Here is a 13,801-nt window from a genome sequence, read left to right on the forward strand (position 1 = left end):
TCATCTGACAGGTGTTCTTTGTTGCTGTTGTTTGTAAGTGCTTTTGAGTTGGTTCCGATCATAGCAACGCTGTATAGGGTTTCCAAGGAGAGGCTGCTGAGTTTGAACTCACCAACTTTGTGGCTCAAACCAACCTTTTGGTACAGTGCTTATCCTACCAGGACAGGTGTTCTGTCTGGTAGCCATCTAATTTGAGAATCTTTCATCTTCAGTGAGCAAGAGTGCCTTCAGAGGCAAGTAGAGACTGAAAGAGCCTTCTTCCCTACTCAGGTGACCCTCAAAAAGTCTGGCATGAGGAGGGATTTGTAGTTCCTGTCCCCTAGAATCCTTCCCATACTCAAAACATAGAAAAGAGCCAAATATAAATAAGAGGAATCTGTCTTTTTCAGCATTAGATAAGAGAGCCTTCAGAGCCAGGCTGGGAGGGAGTGGCATGAGGGAGCATAGGAAGGGATATGATGGAGGAAGGATTCACTGGCAAGGAAAAATGAGACCAGTGGAAAATAGCAGCTGATGATCTATTCAGACAGACTCCAATTGTAACATTTAATGAGCAAATACAAAGAACAGTCTCCTTAAGTTCCCCTTTCCTGTGCTTGTTCTTTGCGTGGACACACACATATGCATCTACATGGTCAGAGTCATGGGTATGGACATGCTTAATGGACAACACACAGAAGTAACTGGCTCAGTTTCAAAAAGCAATTTGGGCTGGAGACTTTTCTCGGACGTCCTGTTGGAAGGGTGGTGGCAACTTTACCTCAGCAACTGTTACTCCAACTTCCACACCCATCCTCCTCCACCCAGGTGACAGGGCTCTGACAGACCTGGCTAGGGCCCTTCTCCCAAGGTTAGATGAGTGCTGTTCTTAGCCTGCTGACCCTCTAGCCCCTCTGTCTAACTCTGGGGTCATGACTAGGTTTCATCCATCTTCTACAGGGGTGGGAGTAAGGCAATCACCATGTAGGGGCCGCCTCATGGTCCATATATTGAGGCCTAGGCTGAAGAACCTCCCAAGAATCTTGATTTCCTGGGCGGGATATGGGGTTTAAGAGAAGCAAAGAAGGAATCGTTTTGGCTTTTTCTACACCCAGAAGTATTGTGAGGACACCTATGGGTCCAGTTTGTCCTCCCCATGTGCATCATTGTCCATTTATACAGAAGAAAATCCCAGAGAGTGAAGAGAGCTGCTCAGACCATGTGGTTTGGAGCTGTAGAAAGAGACCTGGAAGTCTGCTCCTGGGATGTCAAGAGCAATGTACTTCCTTCCCATCTTAGCTTGCTGTAACCCCCAGCTGCTTGCCTATGCTTAGTTACGGTTAGCTGCCACTGAGTCACCCCCAACTCATGGGGACCCCAATACTTTCAGGATTCTTTCCTTATGTGATTTTGGAGAGTTTGATTATAATATGTCTTGTTGATTTTGTTTTGAGGTCCATCCTGCCTGGAGTTCGTTCAGCTTCTTAAATGTTCATCTTCTCATCTTTTTTGATGTTAGCACTTTGACTATCTTTTCTGTGGTTTTCTTTGCCTCTTCCTATTCTGAAATTCCAATCTCCCTTAGGTTACTTTTCTTTACATTGTCCCACATGAATCTTAGACTTCCTTCAGACTTTTTTCATTCTTTTTTCTGATTGTTGTTCTAGCTTGAAAAATTTATCTTCGAGTTCACTGTTTCTGGCCTCCATTGATTCAGTTCTACTCCTTTGCCCTTTTAGGGTATTGTCTATTTATTGATCATCTGGACTTCGGTTTGCAGACTTTGTGTTGTTGGAGACCCCAGTGAATAGCAAATGAACCACTTCTTGGTCCTGTGCCATCCTCATGATTTGCTGTGGGTCACACTGCTGTGATCCCCCTAGGATTTTCATTGGCTGAATTTTGGAAATAGATGCCCAAGCCTTTCTTCTTAGTCTGTAAATGTCACTGAAATCTGTTTCGCAACATAGCAAGATGCAAGCCACCTTGAAAATCTGCTGGTGGCAATGCTTGAGGTACATTGGCAAAGCATAGAGCCTGGGTCTTTCACATGGGAGGCAAGAATTCTACCACTTGAACCATCACTGCCTTCCCCAGACTGATGGTTGTTGCTGTCGTTAAGTGCCATCAAGTCAGTTCAGACTCATAATGACCCTGTACAGGGTTGCTGAGAAGTGACGGGTGGGTTTGAAACAAAGACCTAGTGATGACTATATGTAGGAATACCTGTGAAGTGCCTGAACTGGGCTCAGAATCAAGTTACTAAGAGTCAGTCATACTGTACCTTGTTAGCTAAGAGATCTTAGGCAAATTTCATTTATGTTCTGGTATTATAGCTTCATATCTGGAAAAACGATTTCCTAGTGAGGAACAAATGAATGGATACAAATGAAGGTACAAAATAATGGGACTGGTTGTGTCTCTTAGGGATGCTGTTCTGCTTTCCCAACCCTGGACTGAGCCATCACCCAAAAGATGGAATCTATCTGAGGATCAGAGAAGGGGAAACAAAAGGAGGCAGCTAGCTTTCCTTCTGATGGAAATAGTTTCCCCCTCTTTTTTTTCCAGGACCTCCTAATCTCAGGAAGATGTGTGATCAACCAAAATACAGCCCATGCTTCCAGCCTCCACGCCAGTGTGGCCCTCTACCACGCCAATGTGGCCCACCACCACGCCAATGTGGCCCACCACCACGCCAATGTGGCCCACCACCACGCCAATGTGGCCCACCACCACGCCCAGGCAACCAGTCACCACGACTATGCTGCCCACCACCAGATCAGAACAGTTCACCATGCCAGTGCGGTCCCCAGCCACGCCAGTGCTATCTGCAGCCACGTCTGTGCTGCCCAATACCACGCCAGTGTTGTCCACCACCACCCCAGTGCTGCATTCAACAACAGTGTTTGGAGGCCAAGCCTGAGTCCACTTCTCTTAATAAGGAATCTGAGTCCAAATCACCCCAAACTCAGGACAGGATCTCTCACGGTTCACAAAATTCACCTAGGCCAGGGTCACTGGGGCAGCAGAAGAACCCAAGCAAGTAGGTTGCTCCTGGGGCTATGTCTCCCATTGTGTAGGGTAAGGGTAATTGAGGATCAGGCTGGAGCTACATTTAGAAAAACTGTTGTCTTAATCGCACCCACGCTCAGCCAGAAGCTCCTATTTCCCTTACTCTAGGGAGAACCCCCAATTGGAAATGGGATGTTGAAGAGGCTGGAATCATCTTTGCATTTAGACTGAATAGAAATAAAAGAGCAATAAAAAGAAAATTGCCTCCCTTTGCTCCTTAACCTACCTGTGAAGTCATCTCACATGTCAACTTCAAAGCCCAAGAAACTATTCTGGGCATGAACCAGATCCCAAAAAAACAAGGTATCTGCTGAGTTTGCTTGGGTTACCAACTCTTCCTTGTTTTTGTTTTTTTTTTAAATGAAGCACTATAGCTTACGAACCCTTCAGTCCAAGGCATGTGGGAATGATTGGTCACACTTAAGTACAAAAACCCCAGTGCCTCTGGGTCCCTGGCTACTGTTTATGTGCCCAGAGCTAGCAGGAACAGGCTTCTGGAGATTATTAATCACCTCCTTCCATAGACTTCAGCCAGGCATTAAGAGTTTCCAGACTCAGTCACAAGTCCATGAGTGGCCACGTCTGGTGGTATCAGCACTGGATCTCATGTCAGAGATCAGCAATCATAGAGTAAGCTGTTTGACCTCTCAGAAGTTCTATACTTTAGTTCATAAAATAAGGATCATGGCACTTAGCTAAGCATTTTGTTAGAATTAAATGGGATAATGCATTTAAAGTGCTTAACATAGTTGCTGACACAAAGTGAGCATTCACTACATGCTTCTCCTCAAAAGTGCTTCTCTGCCTTCATCTCTATTTCTCTCTGAAGAAGACATCAAGTTTCAAAGATTTGTCCCAAAACACACCCATATTAATCTAGGCGGGCAGGTAGAGAAAGAAATCAGCCTCTCACCATACTCGTCCACCTTTTACCTCTTGTCCAAATTTTACCTTTTACCTCTTGTCCAAATTTTACTCCTTTCTTGGCATATAAAATGTTCCTAATGCCCTTTTGTAATCCCCGCTCCTCACCTTTCCCTGTCCACCATTCTCCAGAAAATTACTGGTCTAATTTTCGACCTCATAAACTAGTTTGCATTTTCAAAAATCATATAAACGCAATCTGTTAGTATATTCTCTTCTGCCTGCCTGCCCACCCCCCTCTTTTTTTACCTTTCTTTTCTTCCCTCAGGATTCAGTCATGTTGTGTGTCAATGGTTTATTCCTTTTTATTGTTGTTGTTGTAAAGTGCTGTCCAGTAGGTTCCAATCCATAGCAACTCTACATAGGGTTTCCAAGGAGAGACCAGGGTTCCTAATATATTCCATTGTCTGAATATACACAGTACTAGATATTATTTACCCATTAATCTACTACTGATAGTCATTGGGTTGTTTCCAGTTTGGGGCTATTACAAATAAAGCTACAATGAATATTTATGTATGAGTCTTTTGTTTGAACATATATTTTTATTTATCTTGGTAAAGTACCTAAGAGTAGCATAACTGTGTTACATTGTTGATGTATATTCTACTTTTTAAGAAACTACTCAAGTTTTCCAAAATGGTTGTTACTTTACATTCCTACTAGAAGAGTCCACCGTATATATGACTGTTTGTCATTCTGTGGTGACTTGTGTGTTGCTGTGATGCTGAAAGCTATGCCCCTGGTATTTTAAGTACCAACAGGGTCATCCATGGTGGACAGGTTTCAGGGGAGGACAAACTCATAAAAAGGAAAGTCAGACTACTTCTAAATGGTTAGCCTCTAAAAAGCTTATGGATAACAGTGGAACATTGTCTGATATAATGCCTGAAGATGAGTTCCTCAGGTTAGAAGGCACCCAAAATATGACTGGGGAAGAGCAGCATTTTCAAAGTAGAGTCGACCTTAACGACATAAACAGAGCAAAACTTTCAGGACCTTCATTTGCTGAGGAGGCACAGTTGAAAATGAGAATAAACCGATGCAAACATCCATTAATAATCAGAACATAGAATGTATGAAGTATGACTCTAGGAAAACCAAAAGTGATCAAAAATGAAATGGAATGCATAAAGATCAATACCTTAGGCATTAGTATCTGGAATGGACAAATATTGGCCATTTAAAATTAGACCATCATATGGTTATTGTTGAGTAGGACATATTTCATTTGTGGATATATATAGTATTAGATATTCACTAGATTTTTTTTTTTTTTTAGAACCACACCAAGACTCCTTAGATATGTTAGGAATCACAAATTGAAACTGAATGGTGTCACATTTGTCATCTAAAAGAACATTTCAAGATCAAAGTACAATTCTGTATGTGCTAGGATAATAGCCATGTGCCTACAAGGAAGACCATAGTCCTGGTGCGGTACTGTGGATTAATGCATTGGACTCCAAAGTTGGTTTGATCCTCAAGGTCAACGGTTCAAGCTCACCAGTTCAAGCTCACCAGCAGTTCCTCAGAAACTCTATGCAGAGTCGTTATGGGCTAGAATTGATTCGATGACACTTAACAACAAGGAAGACCAGTTAATATCACTGTAATTCACATTTACCCACCAATCACTGAAGCCAGTGATGATGAAATTGAAGAGTTCTACCAACTTCTTCAGTCTGATATTGGTCAACCATGCTATCAAGATGCACTGATTATTACTGATGATTAGACTGTAAAAGTTGGAATCAAAGAGAGAGGATCAGTAGTTGGAAACTATGACCTTGGTGACAATCTGATGGAGATCATATGATAAAAATTTGCAAAATCAATGATTTATTCTGTGAAAACATTTGTTTTTCAATAACTTAAAAGTCAACTGTACACGTTCTATGAATACATAGAAATCAAATTGACGACATCTATAGGAAACAAAGATGGGGACATGCAATATCATCAGTCAAACAAAGACCAATTACTCATGCAAGTGCAAGCTGAAGCTGAAGAAAATTAAAGCAAGTCCACTGAGTCAAAATATGACCTTGAGTATACCACACCTGAGTTTAGAGACCAATTCAAGAATAGATTTGATACATTAGTCATGAATCATTGAAAACCAGAAGAGTCATGGGGTGCTATCAAGAACATCATGCATGAAGAAAGCAAAAGTTTATTTAGACAGAAAAGAAAATCCAAAATGGGTATCAGAAGAGACTCTGAAACTTGCTCTTGAGCACAGAGAAGCTAAAGCAACTAAAGAAATAAAGAATTAAAAAGTTGCACAGAAAAATTCAAAGGACAGATCAGGAAGACCATGTAAATTATCACAATTAAATGTCCAGAACACTGTGGCTCTATAGGATAAGCACTGGACTGCTAATCACAAGGTTGGCAGTTTGAGTCCCCCAACTGCTTCCCAGGAAAGAGACGAGGTTTTCTGCTCCCACAAAGATACACAGACAGCCTTGAGAACCCTATACAGGGTTGCTGTGAGTTAGAACCAACTCGACAGCACTTAACAACAACAAAATAATGAAATGTGCATAGACCTTGAGTTAGAAAAGCAAAAGGGAAGAACATGCTCAGCAGTTCTCAAACAAAAAGCACCAAAAGAAAATTTCAAGCCTATTTTTGCAATATTAAAAAATTCTGGATTGCTAACTGCAAAGGTCGGTTGCTGAAATCCACTAGTCACTCTTCAGAAATCCTATACAGGGATGCTAAACATAAGAACTGACTCGATGGCACTTGACAACAAAAACACAGACAAAATATCTAATAATGCAGGAAACATCAAAATAAAATGGAAGAACTACATAGCCACTATGCTAAGAAGAATTGGTCACTGCTCAACCATTTCAACAGGCTGTGTATGATCAAGAACAGGTGGTATATTCCATGTAAACTATCACACAGTTAACAATAAAACTTTAAAATAAATAAATAAAAGAACAGGTGGTTTTGAAGGAAGGAGTCCACGTTGTACTGAAGGCATTGGTTAAAAATAGGGATCCAGGAATTGATAGAATACAGACTGAAATGTTTCAACAAACTGATACAGTACCGGAAGCCCTCACTGGTTTATGCCATGAAATTTGGAAGACCAACTGATTGGAAGCTATCTATATTTGTGCCCAATCCAAAGAAAGGTGATCCAACAGAATGTGAAAATCTTCCAACCATATCATTAATACACACACAAATTTTTTTCTGAAGAGAATCCAAAAACCTTTATAGGTGTGCATTGAGAGAAAGCTGCCAGAACTTCATTTGGATTCAGAAGAGGACTTCGAATGAAGGATATCATTGCTGACATCAGATAGATCTTGGCTGAAAGCAGAGAATACTAGAAAGACATTTAATTTTGCATTATGGACAATGCAAAGATATTGAACCATGTGGATCATAGCAAACTATGGATAACATTTTGAAGAATGGGTATTCCAGAACACTTACTTGCTCATGAGGAAACTGCACATAGAATAAGAGGCAGTTGTTGGAACGGAACAAAGGAATACAGAATTACTTAAAATCAGATAAAGTGTGCACCAGGGTTGTTTCCTTTCACCAATACTTATTCAATCTATAAGATGAGCAAATAATCAGAGACACTGGATTACATGACAAACAATGTGGCATCAAGATTGGAGGAAGACTCATTAACAACCTGTGCTATGCAGACGACACAACTTTGCTTGCTGGAAACAAAAAGGACCTAAAATATTTATTGATAAAGCTCAAAGGCCACACAGCCTTCAGTATGGGTTGCACCTCAACATAAAACAAAACAAAACAAAAATCCTCACAATTGGAACAATAAATGACATCATGATAAATGGGGAAAAGACTGACATTGTAAAATGCTTCATTTTGCTTGGATCCATAATCAACACTCATGAAAGGAGCAGTCAAGAAATCAAATGGTGTATTCATTGGACAAATCTGTTGCAAAAGACCTCTTAAAAGTGTTCAAGAGCAAAGATGTCAGTTTTAGGATTAAGGTGGCCTGACCCAAGCCATAGTATTTTCAATTGCTTCATATGCATATGAAAGTTCAATAGTACATAAGAAAGACTATCAAAGAATCAATGCATTTGATTTATGGTCTTGGTGAAGAATATTGAACATACATGGACCGCCAGAAGAGCAAACCAATCTGGCTTGGAAGAAGTACAGTCAGAAAGCCTCTTAGAAGCATAAATGGTGAGGCTTTGTCTCTGGTTCTTTGGACATGTTATCAGGAGGAATTAGTCCCTGGAGAAGGTCATCATGCTTGATAAAGTGAAGGGTCAATTGTGAGGATGGTACAGGACCCGACAGTGTGTCATTCTAGTGTGCATATCGTTTCGATGAGTCATAACTGACTTGATGGCACTTAACAGCATTAACAACTAAAAGTATATATATATATATGTAAGAGTTCCAGGTGCTGCATATAATCACCAACATTTTGCATGCTAATTTTTTAAAGCATTGGACTACTAACCACAAGGATGGAAATTCAAACCCATTCCTCTAGAGAAAGATGAGGCTGTTTGCTCCAGTAAAGGCTTACTGCCTCAGACACTGTACACAGTGTGGCAATGAGTCAGAATTGACTTGCAGTGGGTTTAGTTTTTGGTTTGATCTATATGTAGTGGTATTTCATTGGGGCTTTAATTTGTACTTCCTTAATAACTAATGGGCTGATTAATCCTTGACTGCTAACTGAAAGATCAGCAGGGGAACCCCCCAGATGCACCATGGTAGAAAGGCGTGTCAGTCCGCTTCTGTGAAGATTTAGAACCTAGGAAACCCTATGGTGCAGTTCTATGCTCTCCTGTAGGGTTACTAGGAGTCAGAATCCACTAACTGGATGGCAACAAGGCTAATATCATCTCTTACAGATTATCTGTTCAAATATTTCCTTCATTTTTTACTGAACTGTTTGGTTTCTTATTATTGAATTTAAAGGTTCTTTATAGATATTTTTAAAATATAAGTCCTTTATCAGATATCTAATATTCAACATAATGAAACATAAAATGTGTTTAAATTTTTTTTTCTGTCCCATTTTTAGTTTGTAGCCAAAAAAATGGGAGAGCCTAAAATTAAGTCCAAAAGGAGAAAGATCATATTTGTCTTGAAAATAAAATTCCATTTATTTGAGGTATAATATCACTGGGTTTGCCTTTTTCTTCATGGATATTACATTTTCATCTGTGTTTTTGTGAATTCTAACTCTGTAGTTCTCTCTGTTTTATCATGGAAGAAAACTTATGACAGATTTAATATTTTGAAACTTTAAAATTTTTATCTTGGAAAAAATAATAAGAGCTAAAATGGCCTTTCCTGATCTTCGTTGTTTGGGCTCTATGCCCTGTAAGAGGGACCAGAATACATTTAACTGGGAGCTAAACCCTAGGCACTTTGCAATTGATGAGATGGAAAATAATTGAACTTTGTTTCCATCTTTGTTCGCCCCACTGGTGTTTGGCAGCAAGGAATTGGTAAAGACAGGTACACTAACAGTGAATGTGACACCTAAGCAGGATGCCAGGAGCACACTTTCTATATTGAGTCCCTAGTTGTTGGGTGTGGTGCTGTGGAATAATGCACTATACTACAAGGTCAATTTGAACTCAAGGTTGGCCATCTAAATTCACCAGCTGCTCCTTGGAAAACTCTCTACAAGGTTGCTATGAGTCAGAACTGACTCAAAGGCACTTAACAACAACAATGTATTCATAGTTTCTTAGGAAAGGTGGGATTTCATATAAGCCCTTCTCAGTAAAAGAGCTAGTGGGTCTCCTATCAGCTTAGAGTGATGTATGGAGGCTCATGATCTCCAAAGCAGGAGACTCACCAGCTCTTTTACTGAGTTTGAGGAGACAAAGTAAATTATTGTCATGAAATGTGTAAAGACCTGGAGTTAGAAAACCAAAATGGAAAACCATTCTCAGCACTTCTCAAGCTGAAAGAATTGAAGAAAAAAATTCAAGCCTTGACTTGGAGTATCAAAGGATCCTAGGGTCAAAATACTTTTAACAATGCAGGAAATATCAAATGAAATTGGAAGGAAGACACAGTGACAGTACCCAAAACAAATGGCTGATGTTTAAATATTGAGGAGGTAGCAAGTGATCAAGAACCAATATTATTGAAGGGAGAAGTCCAAACTGTACTGAAGGCATTGGCTAAAAAACAAGGATCCAGAAACTGATTGGATAACAATTGTGATACTACAACAAATGGATGCAATGCTGGTAGCACTACTTATCTATGCCAAAAAATTTGGAAGATAGTTAACTAGCTAACCAACTAGAAGAGACACATATTTGTGACCATTCCCAAGAAAGATGACCCAACAATGCAGAAATTATTGAATGATATCATATCACATTCAACGAAAATGTTGCTGAAGATGACTCAGAAACAATTGCAGCAGGCAAACACATCTATGAATATGGTGGAGCATACACAAGACAAAATGATGAAAACTTCTTAGAGTTTAACAAACATCTTGAAGCAATGAGTTGCTGGGCCTGAGGACTCAAGACCGTAGTCTCAGGGAACACCATGGTCAATTGACATGACAAAGTCCACAAAGACAATGTTCTGTATTCTATTTTGGTGAATAGCTACTGTATCTTAAAAGTTTATGAATGGCCATCTAAGGTGCAACTATTGGTCTCACCATGTGCGAAAAAAACGAAGAATGATGAATATTGAAGCTTCTTGGAATCATTTAGCCCAATGGACTAATGAAACATGTGAACCTTAGTATTCATGACTCTGAGACCATAAGAACTAGACAGTACCCAGCTACCATTACCAAATACTTTAAAAGGGATCAGATTAGAAGGTCCAGCTAGAGAGGAAGACAATGTAGAATGAAACTCAAGATTATGAAAAAAAATATTGGGTTTACTGGTCAGAAAGAGACTGGAAGAACCCAAGACTATGAACCTCGGGCACCCTTCAGATCTGGAATGGAACTCACCCTCAAGATCAATTTTCAACCAAGTGGTAGATAGGAGTCGGGGACAGCAGCATAGTAAAGCATGCTCAACATGGAATGGTCAACCATTCAGAATCAAAAAGGGAACATTTACCTAAGGGTAAAGTTCAAAAGGAGCTCTGGTAGCGTAGTGGTTACAAATCGGGCTGCGAACCTTAAGGTCAGCGGTTCGAAACTACCAGCTGCTCCGCGGGAGAAAGATGAGGCTTTCTACTCCCGTAAGGATTTACACCCTCGGAAACCCTGTACAGGGTCGCTATGGGTCGGAACCGACTCGACGGCACTTAACAATAACAATAAAAAGTTCAAAAAGGTTAAGAAGGAGAGTGGATTGGAAATAAGAACCATGGGGAGTCAACATTATTACATGGGGGCAATTGCAATTGTTGAGTTGAAACAAAGTGTAGGATTTGTTGAATATAAAGCTGATGATCTACTCTGAAAATCTTCATTCAATTCACAATTAAAAGTTTCAAACAAACAATTGCAACAGTACAGTGTCATGAACTGCTAGCAATTCAAGCTGAATTCAAAAGAGGATACAGAATGAGGGATATTTTAATTACTTCATATACTAAATCTATTTGTGTTATTTCTTTCCCTTAGCAATGTCTTTAAAAGAGCAGGAATTTTTTATTTTTATAAAGTACAATTTATCACCTCTTTGCTTTCCTGGATCTTACTTAGAGTGATGTAGCTAAAAAAATCTTAGCCTAATTCCAGTACACAAAGTTGTTCTCCTAGGTTTTCTTTAGTTCTATAATTTTTAGACTTTACATTTATGTTTACCAACCATTTGAGATCATTTTTATATAGGGTGAAAGGTTAAAAAAAAAAAAAAAAGTTTGTTTTATAAGGATATCCAATTGTTTCAACACATCTATTAAAAAGACTATGATTCTTTATTGAATTTCCTTTGCATCTTTGTCAAAGAGCAGTTGACCATGTTTATGTGAATTTATTTCTCTAATCTTATTTTGTTATATTGATGTACTTGTCTGTCGTGACACAAGTGCTATTCATAATGGTTGTAATTCCTTACGTTGTAACCAACAGCCAAATGTTAGGGAAGATGCAGCAAAAGAAACAGTGTTCTACTTTGCCTTTGGAAGCTTAGGACTATTAATGCGGAAAAGGGATACTGACAAAGTCACAAAGTCACCACAACCAATAAAAGGAACAAGTGCATAGGAGGGTAACAGTTTGGAATAGTGTGACCTCACTGTGACCCTCTCATAAAGCTTCCTCAGGGGCCATCCCCAGTTTAGTCAGCAGCACACATAGCCTGAGGGAGAAGTCTAGAGGTGGATCTTCAGAACAAAGACTTTTTCTTAAAGAATTTTCAGTTTCCAAGGAGGCTTTGAGGATTCATTGCAAAGATCTAAAAGACTATGCTTTCCACCAAGCTAATTTAAGTAAATCTCAGGGATAAGGGGGAAAGATGAGGGAGGAGCGCGTCTATATTACCAGAGGTTAAGTCAGAATTGAATGAGTTTACCTGGAGTTAAATACATTGAGGTTTCTGTCATTAGGAATGGAGACTAGATATTAAAAGTTAAAATTTAGTTATGGAAATACGTGCTGACATCTTTAACAAAACAAAACAAAACATGAGTAGACTAATTTTTTCAGTAAGTAATAAGGAAAGTGACATATTGGAGGACATATTAGACTATGTATCAAATACAGTTCTAATCATTGGGAAAGGAGCAGAGACTAATCTAGCCAAAGCCCTAGTTTTATGTCTAAACTTACATTCTATTGAGACAAGTGGACAAAATCAAGAATATAAATAAAAAATACTACAGATTCCAATAGAAGCCCTAGTGACATAGTAGGCTCTGCTTTGGGCTACAAACCATAAGGTTAGTAGTTCAAATCCACCAGTCACTGCTCAGGAGAAGGATGAGGTTTTCTGCTCCTGTAATGATTTACAGTTTGGGAATTCTGTACAGGGTTGTAAACACATTATTCTGTAAACTCTCTACAGGGTTGCTAAGAGTTGGAACTGACATGATGGCACACAGAAGCAACAACAACAATAGGTTCAAAGAGCAATGAGTGCAGGGAACTGAAACAAAGAGAATGCTGAATTGGGAGTCTCATCTAGATATGGTGGCTAGAAGTATCATATCATGGAAATGGCATTTTGAATAAAGGTCTGAAGTGAAGAAAGAATTCAAGCAGGTATTTGCAGAAGAGTTCTCTAAGAAGAGAGAACAAGTGGAAAAGTCTCCAGGTAGGATCCAAACCCTGTATAAACTCAGCTGATGAATGAAGATGGGGTAGACATTACTAGAGGTTGTAGAGCAGTATCATGATTGATCAGTGACACATTACTGGTAGGGGAAGGGTGGAAAGGAATGAGTGGAGGAGAAAGAAACTCAGCATTAGCTACTATCCCTTTTATTTATTTACTTCTCTTATTCTCTTAACAACATACTTTTTTAAAAAAACATTATCTATCCTTATTGTCTCCAAACCTCTCTTCTCATTCTCAGTCATTTATTATTATTTTTTATTGTAATGAAATATATATAACAAAACTTACACCAGCTCAGTAATTTCTATGGGCACAATTCAGTGACATTGATGACATTTTTAAAGTTGTTCAATCATTCTCACTACATTTCTTACATATCATTCTACCACCATTACACAAAAATTCAATGACTCCTTCGCAAAATCTCCCTCACTCTCTCTTCCTCTCTGGTAACCATAATAATCTTTGGTTTCTATTTGCTTAGTTAGTATAAGAATGATCATACAATATGTGCCCTTTTGCAGCTGATTTATTTCAATAAGCATGATGTTGTCAAA

At 39.2% G+C, this 13,801-nt stretch overlaps 1 protein-coding gene and 1 pseudogene across 1 annotated transcript in view; one reads left to right on the forward strand and one right to left on the reverse strand.

Annotated features, from left to right (window-relative positions):
- The window catches only part of LOC102815320 (unconventional myosin-XVI-like), a 29,923-nt gene extending 26,897 nt beyond the window's left edge, over positions 1-3,026 (forward strand). Inside the window, exon 2 of the mRNA XM_006861680.1 lies at positions 2,548-3,026. Coding sequence (XP_006861742.1) covers positions 2,548-3,026 — 479 coding nt within the window. The remainder of the gene's footprint in view (positions 1-2,547) is intronic.
- LOC102840066 overlaps positions 1-13,801 on the reverse strand; it is a 1,013,887-nt pseudogene that overhangs the window by 258,586 nt on the left and 741,500 nt on the right.

This window comes from Chrysochloris asiatica, unplaced genomic scaffold, assembly GCF_000296735.1.
Source record: "Chrysochloris asiatica unplaced genomic scaffold, ChrAsi1.0 scaffold00042, whole genome shotgun sequence".
In the NCBI taxonomy this organism is placed as follows: Eukaryota; Metazoa; Chordata; class Mammalia; order Afrosoricida; family Chrysochloridae; genus Chrysochloris; species Chrysochloris asiatica.